General features: G+C 34.3%; 2 protein-coding genes and 1 long non-coding RNA gene across 4 annotated transcripts in view; 2 read left to right on the forward strand and 1 right to left on the reverse strand.

The window, feature by feature from the left end:
* The first annotated feature begins 254 nt into the window (after window positions 1–254).
* Window positions 255–750, forward strand: LOC132702855 (uncharacterized). The gene is made up of 3 exons (XR_009618973.1): window positions 255–299; window positions 384–563; window positions 613–750. It is a non-coding gene; the product is annotated as an uncharacterized LOC132702855 (long non-coding RNA).
* LOC132702854 (uncharacterized) lies at window positions 558–1785 on the reverse strand. Its single transcript, XM_060671689.1, has 5 exons — window positions 1526–1785; window positions 1356–1459; window positions 1178–1302; window positions 1044–1114; window positions 558–975 (listed from the first exon to the last, which is right to left on the reverse strand). Exons 1-5 carry the CDS (start codon window positions 1704–1706, stop codon window positions 872–874), a joined length of 585 nt encoding a protein of 194 aa, XP_060527672.1. The 5' UTR covers window positions 1707–1785; the 3' UTR covers window positions 558–871.
* A 1756-nt stretch (window positions 1786–3541) lies between these two features.
* LOC132702853 (cell division control protein 42 homolog) overlaps window positions 3542–23922 on the forward strand; it is a 62087-nt gene continuing 41706 nt past the window's right edge. For both annotated transcript variants that reach the window (XR_009618972.1, XM_060671688.1), the window contains exon 1: window positions 3542–3982. Coding sequence is in view for 1 of the 2 variants with exons in the window: in XM_060671688.1 (XP_060527671.1) it covers window positions 3715–3982 (268 nt within the window). In the remaining variant the exon portion in view is untranslated. The remainder of the gene's footprint in view (window positions 3983–23922) is intronic.

Genomic DNA, 23922 nt, shown 5'->3' on the forward strand with positions numbered 1-23922 from the left:
TTTAACAATAAAGGAAATCCCAATGTTTTTCTTCCAAATAAGCTCGATTTCTGCAATTTTCTGGTAGTTGTTCTCTTTCACAAAATTTTTATGCATTAGTTTCTTAAGACAACGAATTGGGTACATAATTACACCAATTTTTTGTTTTATTTTTCGAGAATTATCACATCTAAAATTGTTGCGGAACACTCAATTAAACTGATAAGAGGGAAGCGGCCTCGAAACGATGATACACAACTAAAATATTCCTAATGAAAGAGATTAATTTGTTTGGCGTTACAGTATGGAAGGAAGTAGAGGTAAACAATAATTGGAAAGCCACAATTCATAAGTTCAATAATATCGATCCTATATTTACATTCCTACAGGGAGGCATTTTTTAGAAGTGGTTCTGCAATTAAAAGCGTGGAAGTCTTTAGTCTTTGCTTGGGCTGCCCAACGACGCATATTTTCACTAACTCTAATTATTATGTGCAGCGTCCTTTTGTTACCTTTTGTGACAGCAGCAGCGATACTGCCTGTAGTGGTTATATTAAATGTCCTGGATTATTTAAAAGCAAAAGGTAAGAACAAAGAGTTTCTTGTAATTCCCACATTTGTGCTTTCTTTTAGGACTTCTTTCAATAATCTACATCATTTTTGGGCACGGAGTTGTGTTGGGATCCCTTACCCTCGTGTTATTTTGTATATCCTTTACCTTAGCAGTTTGCTGTGGATTAATTCAGTCTTATTACGTGTAATGTAGGATTTTAAGTTTTGCTAATTAGCATTTGACCATAAACAATTCATCTTAATTCGTCATTCATTTTGTACTTTTCAACTTGCTACATGAATATTACAGTTGTTCCACACACAATAAAGATAATTTTAATCACTTGCCATCACATAACATCTTCCATAATATCTCTGTAATTTCCTCTTGCGTCATTTTGGTTGTAGAGAATTTGAAGGTCTTCAATTGGCCACAATCCATTACTATACAGAATGTTAGGAAAAACTTTTGTTACTTTAAATACAGAACATTCTTCTTTGAAAAAGGATACAGCCAGCAACACTTGAACTGTTATACACAAAGTTCGTATTTGTAATCAGCTTGTAGGCCAAAACCATACACCTAAATCAAAAAATAGACTTCATCTATTTATAAGGTATGATATAAATATATATTTATATATACTTTTGCAAATCAAATCGTTTTTGCTTTTTACTAAGGCTTTCCAATTGCAATTCCATCTTTGAACTATATTCTGTCTTTTCCATCAGGTCTTTAGATTGTGTTTCCAATAACCTATTTAAATCATCCTAAAACTTTGATCCTAAGAAATTTGACAGTACTTAATTTAAATAAAACTCACGATTTTGAAGTTCTTAGAACACAAACGTTTTTCAATTTGGTCAATATCAATAAAAAGCAGACTTTTACCATGATCAATGGTGTCTATCAAATCAGTTGACAAACCTAAGGTAATACAAAAATCCAATAAGTTGAAATGGCAAAATACTATCAAATGTCTAGCAATTATACCTGCAACCTGAGATCGAATGTTAATATATTTCAAACAAAGCTTCTCCACATTGGCAAGTTTTTCAATTCCAGCGCTGGAACAGTCTTCAAAATTGCTTAAGACTATTTTTGATGTTTGCAACAGTTCCGCCGCTTGATATTCTTGACGCCTAGCACAAGAAAAAGTAACACTTTCAGACATAGCGATTATTAAATTAAAATTTAAACTTTTCTCTCAATCTGAAACCGTTATTAACTCAACATTTAAACTTCTGTCTTTGGCCAAGGTTCACGTCACGATAGTGAGTCCAAATCATAGTTACGAATTTGGTAAGTTCAAAGATATTAACTGTCTATTATTATACAAATTTTATCTGAACTTTCTCGTTGATACTGCTAAGGCGGCCCTTGATATTTTTCACTATTTTGTGGCTTTCTGTATCCTGTGATTTTGACAATGGGGGAATGATCGTAGTAATTTTACCTAACTTCTAGTGAAAGAAGAAGAAATATTCTAGTTAGTTCTGGAGGGTGTCAGAGTGGTGATTGGTCAAGATAGAATCAACAACCTCTCATGGCTAGATGAATGTCGGAAATGGGAGATTGATCTGGCTCAGGTTGGTGTGAAATGCAAAAGAAGAAGATTAACCATGGCGAATCTTGGTTAGTTTTAGCTGGTCTTAAGTCCTGCGGGGTGATTTGACTTTGTGAATTGGCTTGAATAGCAGGTTTTAATAAGGATTCTTTCCGTTTTGGTTAGTTTTTTGTTGTTGACATATCGATTCATGTAGCGGTTTAAAGAATCAAAGATTTTTTTAAATGTTATCATGTTATTAACTACCTGAATCAAAATTTCAACAACAAAACTTACCAAAACAGAAATATGTAACTGTCAATGGTACAATTTCACTAATCCAATCGAAACTCAAATCAGGCTGTCCTGCGTTCTTGTCTACAAAGTTTACATAAATAATTCAAATGAAAATGAAACTGTCTCTGTAACTTGTAACTTAAAATTTTAAAATATTTTTTTTTTGTTAAATTCAATGTCGAAACTTGTATTTATGCGACCACAAAACCCTTGTGTCATTTTATTGGTTATTGAAGTTTATTTTAAATTGGCTTTACGTTTCTTTGGTTATTTAAAAGAAAAAAAATGTGTTATCGTAATGGAAAAAGTGTTTGATGAAGATACCGAAGGGTACTGGCGTGAATCATAATCTTAACCTTGTAAAAAAATATTTTTTTTGGGCGATATTTTTCATAATCAACTCCTCAATGAGGTTCCATACAGACCTCCTTATAAGTTAGAAATAGCGTTTCGGATCTAAAACATTCTACATGTTAGGAAAAGGAAACTATTAGAAGAAGTTAAATGTTTGACTGGAGTCCGTCGTTGCAGAGTTGTACTCTCTCTCCCGTGTACGTATTTTTCTTCTCTTCTCTTCTCTATCCACTCACCAACCAAATAACGGAAACTAACCAAAACTAACCAAGTACTTGCTTATTTATACACAATTAAATTGATATTCAAAAAATTACCGTCAATCACCGACTCAAATATGTAAGGCCATAGAAACAATTAGATGTTTATTAGAATAAACAACAAAGAAACTACTCCAATGAAAAACTTTTAAAAGGTAACATTCACTACACTAAAAATTAAAGCGAATTTTTTCAATTCCCAATCAAGAATATTTACTATTTCAGAACTTATCCGATTGCCACTGACAATTAACAACACCGCCCACGCTTTAAGTTTTAGTAACGGGAAATTAAGGAATAAAGTAAAACAACGGCAAAATGACAAACTCTAATGACATCGGTAAAAACAAGATTAGCAAAATTTAAACGTCGCTCCACTGTTGTCGAGCGCAGGCGCCAAGCCCCGACAACGCAATGTCTCAGGTGTACGTAGCGCGCTTTGTTGCCGTGCGTATTCGCAATTCGCGTCGGGCTTCGCGCGACCGCCACCAGACGGCGCGGCAGGTAAAAATTCAAACAATGAAACAACAGGTAATCGCTGGCGTACCCTCGCCACCTGCTTGATTCCCACTCTTGCGTCTCGATCGAGTCTGTGTGCGATCTCTATGCGAGCCGCGTGTAGCGCAAATGACTCAGTTCGTCATTAGTATATCTCGGCGTCGTTGTCGGTAAATAATGTCAGCTGTTCGTCGCTAAACGGCCGGCTCGCGCGTAACAACAAAACCATGACGCCGCAGTGCAATCCGGTCTTGCACTACACGAAGCAGCCGTTGATCAGTCAAAACAATACCCAAGTAACGTTTTTTAACGGGACCGCGAAAAAATCGCAGGAAGCTGGTAGCAGGGGCAGGAAGAAACACAGACCGCGGAAGGACAAGATCAAGTGCGTGATCGTGGGCGACAGGGCTGTCGGGAAAACTTCGCTCGCAGTTTCCTACAGCAACGACAGTTTCCCCAGCGAGTATCAACCGACGGCCTACGATAATTACAACGGTGAGCGACGATACGATTACGAATAACGTTAATTTCGAAAATTGAAACGCGGAAACGGTTAATAAGCCGCGAGTTGTCGGTGCGAATTTTCGTACATTGTTGTACGGGGGCGACTCGAAAAGTTATTGTCTGCGATCCAAATCAGAGTAATATAACGAGTGTTTGAAATTCAACTTTCGACGTTATTGGGGCGCTCGTGTTGAGACCTCGAGTACGAAATACGGCGCGGCTCAAATTAGGGCAAAGTGTCTTATCGCCGAGCCTGATATTCCGCAAAAAAAAAGTTTATCTTTGGTACTTATAGAAATATGACTGCGAAACTGACATTTCCATTGTTCCGAGTTTATTTTAAAATTTATGCTGGAACTTTTTAAACTTTATCTTTTCAAAATCAAAAATTTTGCACGACGTTTTTTCTGAACAATTTTGAAAAACCTTTGCTATTTCCTTTGCAAGTATACAATGCCACCCTTGCAGCTTGAAAAATAATTTGTAAATTCGTATTTACATAAATAGCCGAAGCGCAATTACAATATGCATTAAAACTCGACTCACAATTAAAACAAAAGAGATTTATTAAAAATGATTACTAAAGTCCACAGCAATTAACACAATTAAATAAATAATGGTGATCAGCAACAGGTTAGTACAAAGAAATTCGAGAGAAATGAACAATAGTATTTTCCAGCTGAAATTATTATTGACTTTATTCAATTAATCAATTTGCCTTGGCTCTCCAGCATACATGTTACGTTTGTTATGGTAAGTGCATCAAATATGACATGCGTGGCGCATACATACGAATTTCTGGGCATATTCTCGTCATGCTTTAAAGATTACGCGCATACAATAACTGAAGATGGTGCATATTGTGTTTTGATTTTATGTGCATACGTCAATTATTACCAGTTATGCTTTAAAGTTTATCTGCAAACAACAATTAGTAGTATGTCAATTATGCTTTGCATTTAGGTGCATAGTACAGTCTTTATATTTCCAATTGTACCTGTATATACCCTATCTTTGTGATTCGGAACCATAATATCTGTCAAATCTGCATGTTTTTTTTTAACTGTGTGAGCAAACTTTTGTATTTTGGATTAAAAAATATAATGTTGTGGACACTTTCAAGAACCCGTTTGGGATATACTTACTTACAAGACAATGCTTGACGGGCATATCGAATTAATTTAGCATCTTTGTGCGATGCAATATCGGTTTACCACGTCAACGTCGTTTTGCGCTCAATTTTTCAAAAACTTATCCTCAAAAAAAAAACCGTTTTCCCAATTGTATCTGTGGGATAGAAAGAAAGTCACAGAAGTACAGGTGGATGCCTCCATTGGTACTGAACGGTTTAAAATATTTGATTAATATAAATTAAACACTTTTCCTCATAGCGAATGAAGTATTCTGCAACTAATTTTAAATATAATGAACTACAGCTGATATTGAACCATAGAGAACCAAACATATATTTTGATCTTCTAGTGTGTTTCCTAATATCTATTCCAGAAAGGTCTAACTACAGAGTGGTCCAACGAAAACTCAGGTATCGTTCATTGTCTGGCATTATTTTATTTCAATTTTTTTTAGTGCCACCGACTTAATTATCCATGTGCGACCACTTTGTGCTAAAATCGTCCCGATATGAAACATTTAAAAAGGAGAGAATTTTATTTTAACAAAAAAACAGTTACATACATAGTACGAGAATAGTATATTATGCAACAAGTCCGGTAATGGTATATTATGCGGTAAACGGCGTTTGATTCACAAGTTTATTTAATTTAATAACCTACCTACTCTACCTTATTCACCACAGCAAGTGCTCGGTAATTGTTAGGGTTATTTCTGTATCCCGTCTTGTGAAGTACGTAAGTAAGGTATTAGAAAACAGGGAGCTAAGTTGTAAGAGCCAGTTTAGTGGCAGCAACGTGGCAATAACAATATGTATATGGGTCTTGATGAATATGTTGTACACTGTAATTTGAATTTATAAAAATAGCGTTATCGCGCGAGCAGAGATAACGGGCAGATACGACAGGCGTTAAAGGGAACGCTAGTCTCGTAAAAAATCGTATTGGCCGTGACGCGTTTGAAATAAACAAAAACACGTCGGTGGATCGAGCCTTGATCGCCATTGATGCTTGTTTTCTAATAAAAAAAAACATGGCGATTTGTTGCGATCTCTGTTATAGAACAACGGAAAAAATTATCGAAAATTGAAAACAAAAATGGACTAAAACTGAAAAATTTAAAATAAACCCTGAACAATATTTTACGAATTAGTCTTCAATAGAAGACTGTTTTTTATACCCAACCTGTTTTTATTTATTTTTTTTAATGGGGAAATGCATGGTGGATTTTGGGTTGCAAATTCTATTTAGAATGAGACGGGTGGTAATTGAGATTGTTTTTTTTTGTCCTTACATTAATACTAATGGCAAATAACTACAGCAAAAGATTGTTTATATTTATTTCGCACCTTTTCTACCTGTTTTTTGAAGACGAATGGTTTGTGTATGTAAAAGACGTAATAGATAATTTCATTTTTAGAGAATAAAAAAAAAATAAAAAATCGTAGTTAGTACATATTTAGGAAAATACGTGTGTATTGCAAGTAAGTAAATAATACTCCTGAAGAAATTGTAATATTAAATGAGTTATCCTTAATATAAACTCTGCCTTACATATTATATACTTTTTTTAAATTTAGATTCACCCTTGATTAGTGTCTGCTAGGTGTCTGCATTTTGATTAGGATGTTTGTTACGCCTAACATTAGTACCTCTAAGAAATGTAAAATGAGAGTTGTATGTTTGGCACAACAATAAATTTACTCATTATTATTATATATATTTTATTATTATATATTTGAAAAACGTTGAAAATATTGAAATATTACGCATTTCCAAGTACCTTCATTTAAATTCGCTTTTTCATAAGTGAATAAACAATTTATTTTATATAAACATATATATTCTTTGATGGTCAAATAATATTGTGTAAATAATGTCGGTATATATATATATATATATATATATATATATATATATATATATATATATATATATATATATATATATATATATATATATATATATATATATATATATATATATATATATATATATATATATATATATATATATATATATATATATATATATATATATATATATATATATATATATATATATATATATATATATATATATATATATATATATATATATATATATATATATATATTCTCACGTATTGATTCACGGATGGAAAAATATGATGACACTATATTCCGGGATATCATCCGTTCGCTCGTTGAACTCCGACTGGAATCCTGCATCCGACTGGAATCCAATCTCCTAAATCCAAGACACTATCGTATATTAGAAAACAATATTTTGGTATTCCTTAGTTTTATGGAGGTATAAAAGAAAATACTGCAGCGAAACACCCTGTATACTAATTTATATAATATAAATTAATCATAAATCACCCAATCTCTACCTTTCTCTACAATTTCAAGTTGATGAAGACTCTAATGTCACTTTTTTTGGTTTAATCGTGTATTATTATTATTATTTTCCTTTCTGCGTTTCTTTCGTTTGCCATTGAAAATTATTACGTATTGTACAAGTTATAGTTTTTTTGTCGTAATCTCCCATGCGATGCCGTTTCCACTACTTTCGGTGTTTTTTTTTACGCCCTTTCATCTTAGCTAAAAATATTTATATCATTATATCTTCATTCATATCTTTAAAACTAAACGAAGTTCGTCGAAATTGGATTATCCGAAAAAAAGTTATTCAACTTTTTCTAAACCATCATTTGACCCTTCCCCCACCCTAAATTTGACTAAATAGAAAAAAATAGTTCAAACAAAACAGTTTTCTTATCTAGAGTAGTAGAGCTAATTTTGATATGGGTTAATTTGGAATATTTTTGAGAAAACCCGTTTTTTCTATTTTACAATAGAGGTTACGCCCTTTGGCGGCCATTTTATGAACTTGAGAATAATTTCCAGCTTTTTCTCTTAGCTATAATTTTGTTTTCTAAGTTGTAGGACTAAGGGTTCCTGAGATATGGCCGACTTCTTTTATTAATGGGCCACCTCGTACAATTTTATAAATTTAAAATTTCAATGAAACTTCCACGTTTACATTCCGGCGATCCCGTATAACATTCTAAAAACTTCCCACAGGATGATACAGCGCATTCCGAAAGGGTGCATTTCATTTCGCACGGGCAAACAAGGGGGGTACATTTTAAGGGTAATCTTAAACGAATTTGGAAAATTTGGTGGTTACCGTCGAATCGTGCCGGTGCATAATTTCGCGCGTAAAATTGATGGCGTCCTGCATACAACGTGGGGCGCCGTAGGATTTCGATAAATCTTAAACGATCCGCACCCCACTTGTATAAAAGTTAAAAAGTTACGAACTCTCAAAGTGTTATTTAACTACAATCCCTTCTGTCGGGGCGCATCTTTCCACGGCATCAGTTTTGGTTAGTTTGTAAGCATATTTTTGTATGTCCAGTTGTAACTTTTCTTTTTTTCGTTTTTCCCTGTAGAAACACTGACCCTTCCATCGGCCGAGTTACTGCAATCGTGTTTAATTAGCACCGCCAAGGTGTTTAACCTTGCTGGCCGTTTGACCCGAGTCTGCCAATTTGTAAAACTTGGCCGTCACAGGCGCCTTCGATTATTAAAGAAATTAAGACCGTTCAACGGGCGCTTCATTGTCTCAATTCCCAGGCCCGTGTCGTCACTTGGCTATGCGTTAAAATTAAGTCATTTTTAAAACGGGTCATATCATTTCTTAAATTAGATTAAATTTTAAATAAACTCACCTTAAAACGTCGACTCGCACTTTCAGTTGTTCATTGTTTACGGCGTGCATCATAATATCCGATGCAACGGCATTTATCTCAGCCATACATGTTTCGGTGTTATTTAAAAAAGTGGATCTTTGCAAATCGGTGCTTAAGTTCTTGTATCTCCCCGCCTGATCTCCCATACAAAATAACTCAGCACATGGTTTATAAAAGTGAAATAAATCTTTGTCGTTAATAAAAAACAATGTCAACTTAAAAGGCGTCTAGGTAGCATTAATTTCTGGAATTTTAAGGGACTTGCTCTAACCCGACGCGAAATCCGCTAACGGCGGATAAACTTCCGTCGGCGTTCTTTACGTCAAACGTCTAAACTGCGCTTTGTATTTTTTGTGGTTTGGTGGCGCTGTTTGGGGTCCATCAAATGTCGCGACAGTTTACGTGTTACTGCCGCAAAACGAGCGCAAATAATAGAAATTTGAAATAAATCTTTGTCGTTAACAAAGAATGATGTCAATAAATTAACCCATATTATCCGAAGCATTAAAAAAAAAATAAAAAATACTTTTTTGCTCTGAAATTATTTATTTTGTTGCACTTAAGAATACATTACATGTGTCAAAAAAAAACTAGAAACAAAAAAAAAGTACTGATGCGTAAACGAACCACGGGGAAAAAGCATTAAATAATGTTTTGCGGTTTCATTTTTGGTGATATATATATATATATATATATATATATATATATATATATATATATATATATATATATATATATATATATATATATATATATATATATATATATATATATATATATATATATATATATATTTAATTAATAACATACCAATTGAGTGCTGCAAAAATTGAGGACACTTAAATTTATATACAAAACCATATAATCCTATTATAATTAATATAAAAGACGACTCTGCTAGTGAAACAGAATTAGATTTAGACATTTTGAATAAAAATGTAATTATGTATATGAAGATTAACATATGATCGCAAATGACATAAATTCGAATTCGAAAGTGAGTTTGGGCAAGGCGGCCACTGATAATTTCCTCCCATAATGCGTTCGGTGATCGACAGGTAGGCAAAAAAGTGCGCGTCATCTCGATCGAAGGCAACCGCACTGCTCTATCGACGAACGATTCTGGACGGGCTGTAATATGATTTCTTCGGTTTTGCTTTGTAATTTGTGTCCATTATACGGAGCGCCGCGTGGGAACTGACGTAAAAATATTTTGAATACCTTTTTTTGACAGTATCGGTTAATGTTAATTGGTTTCCCGCGAATTACATTCGATTGTGGTCGCCGTACAGGGTGGTGCGTCGAAATTCGGATCGTGAAAGGCTTAATAAGAAGTTTATTGGTTTGACAAGCTGTTGAGACGCGTGTCAATATAAATAGCGATAAATATTATATTTCGGTATTCTTTTCGGCCGATGATGCGACGTTTTAATAAGTTAATTTCAAGGACCCGTAAAAAAATCAATAACAAGGCGCTTTTTATCTTATCGCGGCAATTAAAATTGCCTTGTACTTGCTAAAAAATTTTCCGCAATTTCCCGTATTCGAGCAATTTTATCTCTGTTATTTATTCACGGTACACACTTTAAAATATAACGCGGGTTCGCTTTATATACGGGGTGATTCACGTAGAATGATTTATTAAAAGTTTCCGACAACTAAAAAAGAGAATCGAGGAGTACAAGATTCCGGTCATATATGGCCACCTTTAAATTGCATGTTAGCTCGTATATGGCTACTTTTAAATTGAGAGAAAAAAAATAGTGCACACGGTTTGCGGCACGGCACAAAGAAGAGATACTTTAGGGTTTAAAGTGAACGGGCACACCTAATGTGCTAGCAAATTGCTCAAGGCAGAAGCCAAGACATTTAAGAAGAAGAAGAAAATGAACGGGCGTTTCACGCAATGTCAGGTTATGCAGTACACTACAAGTAATACGCAAGAATCGTAAACCTAATAATAATGCCCAATCCCATAAGACATACGTTCGCCAAAATTATCGATCGCACGTGGTCGCTTGTGACGTAAGTGAAGTCCTCTAACGGTTTGTGTGTATTCTATCAATGCATTTGAAGGCGTATTAAACCGTTGTATTTTGTGTTCTTTGGACAATTAAAATAGTTTAAACTAGTGAGTAGTGCGCTTATGTTTGTGTTAATTGTATTTCTGTAAAAAAATACTTGAACAAAACAGTGTTTTTAAGCTTTAACAAATACTTTAAAATTGTATGTGCTTGAGTGGCGAAAACTGAGAAAAACCGTATTTTTAAGTTTAAACAAAGACTTAAAAGTTTTGTGTTCGTGCTGCTTATTAGCGGTGTTATTAGTAAGGAGGTAAGCTCGAAATATTACACATAATAAGATAGGTAAAGGTAAGAAATACATTTCTTTTACCTTTTTCAGTGGGATAAGTTACATCAAAAAATAGTTAGGTATGTCTGGAACGAGATGTGCCATGTATGGGTGCAATAACAACTATTTTGATGAAAAAGCAAGTTCTCGAAAACGTAGGTTTCATCAAAGGGAAAGATCTAGTATCCCGAACTATTCGCAAGGAGTGGATAGTTCGATGTAGAAGAGAGGACAAACTTAATCCAGATAAAAGCTATGCCTGCTGAGTTCATTTTACTGCAAATGATTACGAAAGAGACCTATAAAATGAGTTATTAGTTTTTTTTTGTCTTGAGTAACACAATAAATTCACCACAAAATTTAAATTTTAGGTTTACCTTTAAAAAAGTTTCTATAAATAAACTGCTGTTCCCACCCTATTATTATTTAACCAGAAGCCACCAAATGATTATCTAGATCAAAAATACTTCATTCCAAAAATGCCAAAAAAGAAGCTCAGCAGGTATTTTCTGAGCTGAGCTGGCCGAACAGGTCCGTACTTTGCTTAGAATTTAATTATTTGGGGTTTGGTTAGGAAAGATACTAAACAATATTTATTTATGTATGTATTTATGTTTAAATTGAAAATAAAATTACAAATTATTTTTATTACCTACTTAAAGGACTTAAAATTATTCTAATTATTATTTGTTCTATATTATTTACAATATAGATATACGATTGTTCTGCTTTTTCTATATGGTTAACAGAATTTGTCCAACTTTGTGGAGGGATGTTAAAAACTCTGGTTTCTATAAGTTTCAGGACATTGGAGTTAACACGGGGAAAAACATTGTTACGACGAATGGCAGATTTCAGTTGGCGCCAAACATGTTCAATGGGATTAAATATACAGTGGTAAGGTGGAAGTCTTAAAACTGTATGTCCTAGATTTTTTGCATAATTATCACAGACGTATTCCGCTTGTAGCTTCAAGCTTTGTAGAACCTCAATTAATTGCTTTTTGCTATAACCTTCGTGAAAATAAATCTCGTTATTATATATGTAGTTTTGGATTGTTGCTTTTGTGTCACACGAGGAAGGGGTTTTAGTCAACTGTCTACTGTGAAAACTTGCATTGTCCATTACAATGTTTGGAACTAGTTTGTTTTCAAACCAACTTTCAAATAAATCTGGTGTGGTGTCTTCATGGTAATCCAGAGAAGAATCTTTAATAATTTTCGCAGACAGAGAAAGTCCATTTGGAATCCAACCATCTTTAGAGCCAACATGCCTCTTTTTGATGCCGCGTTTTTTACACTTATCAGTTGAGTCAACCCAACCCTTTTCCGGGGTATTATAAGTGTCGAACCAGGTTTCACCCAAGTAAATAATTGGCCTTTGTTCTCTGTAAATCCTAATTTTTTCTAGATATTCCAGTCGCCATTTCCGAATTCTAAAAGATTCCATTAAAACTTGTGTTTTGTCAATTTTTTTAAATCTAAAACCCATGTATTGAATACACTTCTATAAGGAAGTTCTGCCACATTTAACACCGGTTTCATCTTTTTCAAGCCCCCTAATTAAGATATCTAATGTAGGCACGCTTTGTTCCTCGTATAACTGGTAAATTTTACGCCGTATTATATCTTGATCACTTTCATCTACACTCGAGAAAATGTCAGCATCGCTTCTTTTTTTCCTCGCGAGATACATTAGACTCGCATATATTTTGCATAATTCGCACACGATTCAACACACGCTGTATTACACACGAAATAAGAATGATTACTAATAAACTTAAACTAAGTAGTATACCAAACCAAAGAATATTAAACACGATATTACGGACCACAATTTTGTTGCATTGTATATTTATGACCACCCTTGCAGAACCCATTCAAAAGCAATTGGTTACTTATATCTATGAACAGACCATATCTCCTCACTTTGGTCGACAAGTAACAGAATTTCTTAATCAAAATATACAAACCGGTGGATTGGAAGTGTTTCAGTAGTCCCTTGGCCTCAATTCCTTATATAACTTTTTATGGGGAAGACTGAAAACTTTTTATGCAGAAAGTATTGAAACACAGAAACACTGGTAGTTAGAATTATGGATGCCGTAGGAACTATTCTTGCTGATCCTGAGACTGGTAGCACAGTTACCACTGTAATTCTAAGAAGAGCCAAACTATGTACTGGTGGACATTTTGAACAACTAATTAAATAAAATAAAATATAAATAAATAAAAAATAATAAAAATATCATCGTTATCATATCAAATATAACAAAAGTATCATCGACGAGCGATTCCATAATTTTGGTTTTAGATGGAAAGTATCGAGAACTTTCTTCTCAAAGGTTTTCATAAATATTTTCGCGATGACTGGTGATAATTGAGACCTCAAAAAATTTGAAAGTAATAAGAAAAATATGTTCAAGACAAGCATTTTTCCGTTAGGGTTTTAATATAGAAGCTCAATATGCTAAAAATGCTATGTTTGAGAACCAATGGTGCTGACAATAGGTCGAAGGGGTAATCCTGGTTTGTGAATCTTAGGGAGTGCGGAAAGACGAGGAAATTTAGAGTCATGAAGGGTGACAAACTTTTTTTACGGAATCTCATAGAGAAGAAACCTTAATAACAGATTTAACGATACGTTCTATAGATGACGTAGGATCTGTTTTAAGTTGACGAGTTTTGTAAATAGTATTACAGTTGCCTGTGGAAGTTTCTTTTTCTTAAATGTTGACATACTATTGTAAAAGGTTAAAGTAGTTAATACAATAAATTGCTTTGACTTACTTATATTTTAGAAATCTGGCAGCCCGCCTGTCAGCATGTATGTACCTATATTTTGGCGATAATGCCGATTCTATCGGGTCCTAAAATGAGTTGGACCAAAAATTTACGTTTTGTTTATGGGCCCGTAAATTTAAATTGCCGCGAAATTAAAACTAGATGTGCGCAAAACTTTCGAAATAGGTGCGGCTAAAATAACCCGCTGACGAACGTATCTGCGAATTATGTTATTCAAAAGCGGAAGAAATAATAATCGCTTAGTTGCAGTATTTTTGTCGAAGAAGACGAACAAATGAAACTCAACCCAAAAGTAACAAAACAATTTCACAAATTATGCACAAAAGAACAATGCACCTATCGAAGCAAGCACAAAGTTCTAAATAATACACTTGAAAAGTTAAAATCGACCAACTTCAATGTGTTGTAGCACCCACGTTGAAGTGGCAATAACGGCCGCAACGTCGGTATCTTCCCGCGGAAATTCATTTACATTCCGCAAGAGATAATCCGTTGCCATCATCGCCCATATTAATCCCGACGTCTATTGTCGCTCGTGAAACCAGGAAAGAAACAATTCCCGCCGATAGCGTTTTTTCTTAATTTAAATTTGCAGTTCGTCGACCTCCTCGTTCAGGTTTAAAATCGTTTCGGTTTTAATAAAACGCACTCTTACGCAAATATTCCTAGTGTATTACAATGCATAAAAATTGCGACCAATCAGATTACAGCTTTTAATCTTGTATTCTGTGGTTCAGCTAAACGCAGCGGTCTGTGATCCTTCGTCGCGATTTTTGACATTTGAAAGTTGCTTCGATTTGACCGTTCACGTGTTGGTGATTTACGATTTATGGGGCGAATGTTCTTACAAATTATTATATTACTACAAAGAACGAAAACTTCTAGTTGTCGATTCTAAGTAATTGGATTGTAGACATTGGTCGGAAATATTTAAATATGAAGTACATACGTATATAATGTAAGTAAAACAATAATTTAAATGTAGCAATTACACATTGTTTTATATAAATTAAGGAAGAAAGAAAGATTTACGTTCAAAATGAACTTAATTTGGTTAGTTACATTGAATGATGCAATTGTTGATAATAGTGTAATACGTACGTTACCATTAGACACATGTTTACAAGTATACCACCCTGTATATTTCGTTTCCGCGTCGATTACATTCAACTGTAGTTTTAGACGGCGTTATTGCACGTGTACAAGTGTAAACGCACATCTGTTGCCCGCGTAAATTACCAACGATCCGCCCTTGGCTGTGTAACACGTTCAGACATGTAAACAGGTGTTCGGGCACGGCCTTTTTGTAACAAAATTTTTAGTTTGCGTTGTTCGAGCATCTGCCGGTTGCGTGCTGTTTCAATTTCGGTCCGCATCCGTGGATCCTTTAAAAAAACTGGTTTCTGTTGCCGGAGTAGGTAGTACAACCAATACCGCCCGGTGGTGGTACCCAACATTAAATAAGGAACTGAAAAATGTATGATATCAAAATGGTTTTGGCACTCAGTTAGTTTGGAGACCACTGTTAAAGTGTGGTAACATATCAAATAACTCATGGATGGAGTGGAGATATATGGCAATAACACATGTCCAATAAAACTTTTACCTTATCAATTCTTGAAATTATAAACGAAAATTTACTGAAATTAGTAATAGCCCATGTATCTTAAATGGAGTGCTGCGGACTCTTGGCCATAGTCACACGGTCAAAACATTTTGCTCTTGTATGACTATTTCTTACTCATGTTGTCACCGCTTTGGTTTGATTTTGTGATGGAGGGACTATTCCCGAGCCTTCCCTATGAAAAACAGCTTTTCGTATTAATTTTTGTTATTAATTGGTCGATTGATCCTGGCAGTCGTGGCCAATTGAACTAAAAAAGAAGAATGTTTGGTGCTCTCGCCTGGGAACGAGCCGGCAGGTGTTTTGTTAGAATTCCAAAGAAAACAGAAACCGTTCTACTTCTGCCGTATTTATAAACGAAAGCTAACCTTGGTCACCGTTCGCGCAATTTAATAGACTCTTAAGCCGGCGGTTTAATAATAACCTACGTCAATTTTTAACGTTTTGCTCTACTTATCTGATAATCGTTACACGACTGCGATTTCTTTAGCCTAATTGGTCCAAAATGCGACGTTTCGAAACTCGATTAAAAGTTCGTTTTTCTATTGATTATTCTTTTACACTCAGACGGTGGCCTCTCGCGTATTTTACGTTCTCATAGAGTGAATAATGCAGTATGATGCGGTTGGATGAAGCATGATTGAAATGGCTTCATTTTTGTTTCCTCTAAACCCTTAAAGCAATTATCATCAAATGACATCCATCCATCGCTAATGGAATGCACACGCCCGATGTTATGGTTTGTTACTCATAATAGCTGCATTTTGACGCAAGCGCATTAGTAATTTGGTTGTTCGCCGTGTAGAAAATTATCAGTTTGGATTAAAAGTTAGCGGAGCAAGCGTATTGAATTTCGAACTCAGTCGGAACGTGTTCGACAGATTCTGGATTCGGCGCAGGGATTTTTCATTCGAATCAAATGGCAACCTTATAATTTATTGGTTGTTGGTGTTTTTGCAGGGTAGTAGCACATTTTGCTTGATTAAACAAGATTAATACAAAGCATGACGTTAAAGTTGTTTGTTTTAGTTATTACCAAATCTATCATATTATTGGTAATTTTTACATGTTGCATATCAGCTTAGAACGTTCAGATTTGTTGTCTTAAAGTTCTAACCTGTTGACTGTAATTTTTTGTTATAAGTGCAAGAACATCAGAGGTGTGTTAATGTTCTACTTGTGCTTAATTTTATAAAATGTGATATAAGGTGTGATTTTACTTTACATTTTGAATTAGAAATTTAACCAAAAACCAAATAAACGCAAAACATAAAATATAATGATAATATTACGCACTGGGTATAGGTCTAACGGATGTATACGAGAAAGACCTTTTAATCATTATGATTCTCTTAATTTTGGGTATTTCAGACTATTTAGAAATCTTATTAGATTCTTCCTGCGTCGGTTGTTTATAAATAAAACTTGATGACGCCTCGCTAATCATCCTGTCGGCTTCTTCAGAACTGAAACAGTTTCATGCTACTGTACTACCTGTGGAATATTCATTTTATTGTACAGTTTATGACGTGATCTCTTCGTTTAAAACTCTAAATAAAGCGAATACCGAAATTTTGTAAAAAATCACAGGATTTATGTCGGAGCGATTCGGAATCCGAATGATCCGCGAACAGACCCATAAGAGAACGTCTACCAAAGAGAACGCGACACTGGGTTTGCTTAACCTGACATAAACGTGAGCAGAGGTCACGCCAAAGGCTGCGATCTGACCTTGCCTTTGATTCCGTTTTCCTTATCGAGAGAGGAATAAACTCGTAATACGGCCTTTTCGAATCCTTTTATGGTGGTCGCGGTCCATTGGTAAGGACGCCGTGCGTGTGGGCAGTAGTATAGGCAGACGTACTAGATCCATGCGAGCCGAATTTGAAAAAAAAACCTTCCACGTCAATCATCGCGGGTACGCTACGCGCGTTAATTAACAACATCTGCAATGGAACCAATCGGTGTCGATAGTTTTCCAGTTTCGGATAAGGACGAACGAATTTGAACCATGATGGGAAAGAGTAGCCGGGACTTTTTGCGAAACAGCGCGAATACGTTCACCGAACCATGTGACCGTCAGAACCGTCAAACAGTGGCTAAAATCTACCAAGTATGTACTTGAAAACCGACACATAAAATTTCTTGATTCACTTATATAAAATAGATCTACCGAAACGTAAAAAAATACAAGAAAGTTTCCCCGAAAATTTTACATAACCATAAGCAAAACTAACGAAAGTTGAAAGGAACTAAACCGCCTCCACAGTAGACTTCTTTTGCGGCAGTTCCATACCACTAATCAAAACCAACCAACGTTGAAAAAACTAACTTACTTAAATAAATTAAATCGACAAAATTTTATGTACCGCATTTTAACGGATTTAAAGTAATCTAAATTGTGTAAAACGGAGAAAAATGTATAGTACTTCTGTTTTCAAGTAGACCTCGATTATACTATCAAAGCCAAACATTTTATGTACCAGATTTTAAGTAAACGATAGTTGAGTCGTAGGTCCTTTTTTTAATTGCGCCTTCATTTTCAAAATGTGTATCTTTGTTTCGTTCTTTGGTTGGGGTTCCCAATTATACCATGAGAAAGATACACTAGGTAAGGTCTGTTTCAAAGTATATCGTGTTTGCTTTTGACTGATCCTCTCCAAAAAAGTAACTACGACCTTCATACCGTATGTTACTGGGTAAACCCAACTACCAATAATTTAATCATTGTTAAGGGACGAGACAAGCCGTTTTAGACATCTATATATTTTTAAAACACTTAAAAAGGCCGTCTCTGATGGTGTAAAATAAGACAGATATTTTATTTCTGTCGACGAGTTATTTTGGTTTGAGATAAAATATACTTTTCATGGTAGAGTGTAATAAAGAATTTGGAAAAAAGTCAGAATGGAAAGAAATTGTTTCATTTATTAAACAAAAACTGTTAAGAAGTTCTGATCTGAGCTAGTAAAACTTCTAAAACAAATCGCAACTTAACCTAAATGTTTTGTCTCTACATTCCTTTATGTACTCAAATGATGATTAACTGCTCACGTGCTAAGAAAAATGGTTCAATTTATTAAAGTAGTTCTCTGGTAAACCATTCGAGAAACTCTTTCTATGGTTTCAATAATTCTAATTAAATAAAAAACAGTTTTTCACACAATTTTGAGATTGGATTTAGTTAGAGTGACTAAGGGACGACTTCAGTGTAATTTAGCCAAAATTTAGGTGTCAGACGTCTCCTGAAAATGTTAGAAACGGTTATAAGTAATTTAGGGCAAAATTATAACTAGCAAAGATTTGAAAATTTTATATATAGGTTTATACTAAAGTAAATGGCGGACCCCCGGCTAAAATATACTACATATACAATACAGTGCTAACATAAATGTGGATTATATATTAGAAAGGTCCGAGAAATAATGTTGGGGCAATTTTAAACGTTTCTCCTTTCACGTAGTACATCGAGCCGTTAAAAAAATTGAACGATACAAAACAAATAAATTAACCCACAGAAAACCGAAACTGCTCGCGGCTAACGAAGCAGTTGGCCGTGGAAATCGAACTCGCGTGTGCTGGACGCGCTGATGTACAAAACGCGGCAACGCTGTAACTTCGTATGCTAATATCAGTCTGTTTAGTCTCTGCCCGTTCCAAGCCAACATTAAATAAATACGTGGTGTTAATCAAGTATGCGGCGTATCTCGGGACGATTCCTTCCTTAATACAAAAAGTCTGTAACAACTTACTGATATTTTAATTGTTTGTGGTAATATACTGGTTCAGAATATGAGATTTTTTTTTGAAATTGTGGAGATGTATATTAAAAAAAGAAAACAATTGTTCCACTAATTGTGTTTATGGGACGTGTGCATTTAAAGGAGAGTACTAAGGATTTATAATACATATAAATAGATATCATAATATCTACACAAATATACGGCCAAAGAAAAAACTGTTAACTGTTTAAAGTATTATTTTATCCAAATGTTAATATGACTGTAAGGACCAATAAGTCCTCGGTAAATTTTTAAAATATTATTTAGTTCTTGGGTATTTGAAACCTTGCCATATTATGTCGAATTAGACAATTTTTATAACAACTCTCTAGATTTTTTAAGTGCTGAAATGCAGTGAAATCATGTCTAGCAAATTTCTGTAGCATAGTAATATGATTTATATATGAATTTTATCGATTTTATACTACGTGATGCTATCGACATTTCTACTTCTGCTTCTTCTACTGAGCCGTTGGGACCAAAGTTGGAAATTTGTCAAGGGCCTCTTCTTCTGTCTTTATATTACCGCCTAACTTCATGAATTCTTCTATATCTTGGGGATCTGTTGCTTCTAAATGCTTTTCATTTGGCATGTCTCAATAAAGCAGCAGCTGTCGATAATGGAAGATCTTCTTCAGGATCATAATCAATTTGGGCACTACATTCCAAGTTGCATTTGTTTTTATGAAGTACAAAGCTTCTAAAACACTTTGTAAGTTCACATAAATTTTGAACATCTTCCATTCTGTTTAAAACATGTTTTGTATGATGCCTTGATCCAAGGGCTGACAAACTGAAGTCGTGTATGGGTCCTGGTCGAAAAAATCCTTTTTTCGATTTACATTAATTTCAGATTGCCATTTACTTCTGCTTGCATTGCCCCAATATTTTAATATCTTTGACAAATCAATCAACTCTTTCTTTAATGGTAAATAAAAACAACAACTTTTACCTTTTCCTTTAAGGAACATTTTTTTGGTGCCATTTTACGTTTACATTCACAACCTAACTTTGATAATACTGTCTGAACTAAAGACAAAATATAAACACCAAAGTCAAGCTATCTAAACGGGCAATATAAAAGGGGAGCTACCGAATTTAAGCGGACCTAAAATATTTTTAGTCACATTGGGGAAAAATCTCTATCAATATCGTATCGTATAATATATATTAACTATATCGCCTTGGTTTTTGGTAATAAAACACCTAACATTCGGTTTTGTAGGACAGATCATAAGGGATGGACTTTTAAAGTGTTTTTAAAGCATGAGTATGAAATATCTTATATTTCAAACAGTAAGGGGACATTTACGGGGCGTCCTTTGCAAGTTAAAGTCTATAATAATACTCAAAACAATTAACAAAACGAAAATGACGCCCCCCCCCAATGCGGATCCGCTTGCAAAAGTTATTAAAAGCGGTAACGGTACATTGTTTAATTTTAACAATAGGGCCTTTTACCTGCGACCGATAAAGCAGGGTCGTGAGGTATACGCCTATATGCATTGTCCGCCCACGGCAAATGCAAAAACTCCGAACTCTATGATACAATACATCGGTTTCCGGAATTCCGGTACGCCTCTGTAGAAAAGTTGCAATACTAAACTGATGCGAGAGATTAAAGAGACACTTAACAAAAAAAAACTATATTGGCAGTTAACCTGAACTAGGCGATCGAGGAGATGTACTTAGAATTTTGCTGAATTTTATGCCTTGGTAGTAGCCAGTACTATATAAATATAACAAAAATAACTTACACACCATACACAAATGACTGACGATGTGCAACGTTATCGATTGACAGTGGACATTTATCAACAATGATCGATCAGATTTAAACTTCGCAAATTTGGTTGTTGCCGCTCTTAAAATGTGGTTATTACACGATTAGGGATAATTTATGTGTATTTAAAAAAATGTTGAAGGAATATCTTGTGATCAAAGGCCTGTACTCAGTAGAAGAGTTATTTAGTTAGTCGTTGTTTGTAGATTACTGTTTGTGTCCTTGGATTATGCGACATTTTATTTTATTTTTTTGATAATTTCCTATAGAAACATTGTATTTGTCGATTTGGAAAGTAAAGATTATTATTATTATTGTTATTATTATTATTATTATTATTATTATTATTATTGTTATTTTTATTATAAATATTCGATTTAAGATAAAATTAAAGAAAAAGGACTATATTATTCAACAAGTGTGATAAACGGCATTTGAGTCCCGAGTTTATTTTTCACTAGCAGAATATAGTGGAGCGAGTGATTAATCTACGAGTGAGTCAAAAAGTTCAGCAAACCTGTTGCGTACTATACTTTTTCTGGTTTTTGAGTACATTTCTGCAAAACAAAACGAATACATGACATCAGAATACCGTCAGAATTGACAAAATTCAAGCCGTGCGGTAAAATCTCCGAAAACTGACTGCAAAATGACACTTTCCGTACACTAGATCGGTGTATAATTGGATATTTTACAGAATAATTTTTTCTACTCCCTTATTTGACACGAGCTGAGAGAGTGCTTAATAAACGACTCAAATGCCGTTTACCATAATATACTATAGTCTCGTCTATCTAGTTGTTTGATTCCAATTTCTCTTAATTAGGGTGTACCAAAAAAAAATTGGAAAAAATCGAGTTAGTTCGATTTTTTTGACAAAAATTTGAAAAATAATCCAATTTTTTAATATTTTCTATAAAGAGTTCAAATTTGATTTTGTTTAAAAAGCTCTAAATTGCAAAAATAAAAATTACTAGATAGTAGGTGCACTCGATTTTACTTGCCAACTCGTGTGCCGTTATTAAACTATGATTTGGACCGGATTATAATTTAGCTGAAGTTCGCTGTGGATTAATAAACTCCCAAACATCATGTATTTTGTTTAATATGTAGCGATAATCGATTTTTTCCTTCGGCTCCGAGCCGAGAAAAAAAAACCGTTCGATTTACGTTCCCATTAAAATTCGAAGCAAACCGACGCGCTCTGTTATCTGAAATTATAATTTTACGGCCGTATTTCGTCAGTCGGATTTTATACCTTTAACACCTTTTAGTTTCGGTTTTAACGGCGCCGCTATGGTAGCCGTAGGGAACACCTCCGATCAGTGCAAAAGAGGGGAAGACGTCATTTCGTATTCTATTAGGCGAAATCATGCAAATGGTGTGGCAATTTGGAACATTTTATATACGGCCAATTTGCAAATTCGGTTGCTCGCACGCCGCCATTAGCGTGGTTCTCGCATATCGGCGCGCAACCACAAAAACAGCTAATTTTATTACGAAATTTTCATAAAAATTCCTAAAATGCATAATTTACTAACTTGTTACGTGTGAATTCACACATTTTTACCGAAAGACTAGGTTTTACAATTGTTTTACGAAATTTTCTTCGGAAAAAAATGTTTTTACAGAAAACTGGGAGTTACAATTACTCTTACCAAATGTTCTATCAAAAGTGTACTTTCAACGAAATTTTATAAAAAAAAGTCTGTGAATGCACAAACATTTAAAATAAAACTAGGATTTCGATTTTTTTTTGCGAAATTTCGCGAAATTTCTTTAAAAAAATGTATATTGATAAACTCGTAACAAAATTGTTGAATTCACAAAAGTGTACATTCCAAAACTTACTAGGAAATATTGCAAAAAAAAGTTGTGAATTCACACATTTTTACTTTTTTTTACGAACTTTTATTTAAAAAATGTACAATTACACACTCGTTTCAAAATTTTTCAATTCACCTTATTTCCAATTGAAATTGAAAAAAGTTTTTGAATTCATACATTTTTACAGAAAAACTAACAACAATTTTTTAAAGAAATTTCTCAAAATTTTCTTTAAAAAAATATAGAATCACAAACTCCTTACAAAGTTTTTCAATAACCACTTTTTACAAAAACGCAGATTTACAATTCTCATACATTTTTCACAGAACAGCCAAGATTTGAAAATTGAAAATGAGAGCCTAAATTTATTTTTTCACCCACTTCGCAGTTTTGCGTCCGTTGTTAACAATGCACTATATTATTAATAAATTCTTAAAACTGTAAACGATATTTGCGATTGTCTATTTTTGCTTTTGGTAATCGTATCGGTTCGAATAAGTGTCGCCATACACGGAATAAACGGATTTCTGGGAAAGGCTACCGACAAAAACAACTCAATCACCACGAGCCTTCTAAAATTACCTGTGGCGCCCTGCAGTCGCCAACTGAGTCAGCGGGTTGACCTCCTGGTGTCCCTGTAAAGGCGAGGACAGGTAGTCGGCTCTTTGTGGTGGACACTTGGTGCGGCTCGGCATGTTTACCTGTGGAACTTTTTACGTCGACGCACCCAGTGGCCGTACGGGGTGTTTACGAAATACGTTTGCACACGGCAAAAGAGGTCCGTTTCTTCGTGGGAGGAAAATGTAAACGGATCTGGTTTTTCGAACACCTAGTAATCATTTTTATAGATTTTTTTGAATTTAACGTTATATTATATTTAATTACAAAAA

This window comes from Cylas formicarius, unplaced genomic scaffold (assembly GCF_029955315.1).
Source record: "Cylas formicarius isolate icCylForm1 unplaced genomic scaffold, icCylForm1.1 PGA_scaffold_6__28_contigs__length_40554024, whole genome shotgun sequence".
In the NCBI taxonomy this organism is placed as follows: Eukaryota; Metazoa; Arthropoda; class Insecta; order Coleoptera; family Brentidae; genus Cylas; species Cylas formicarius.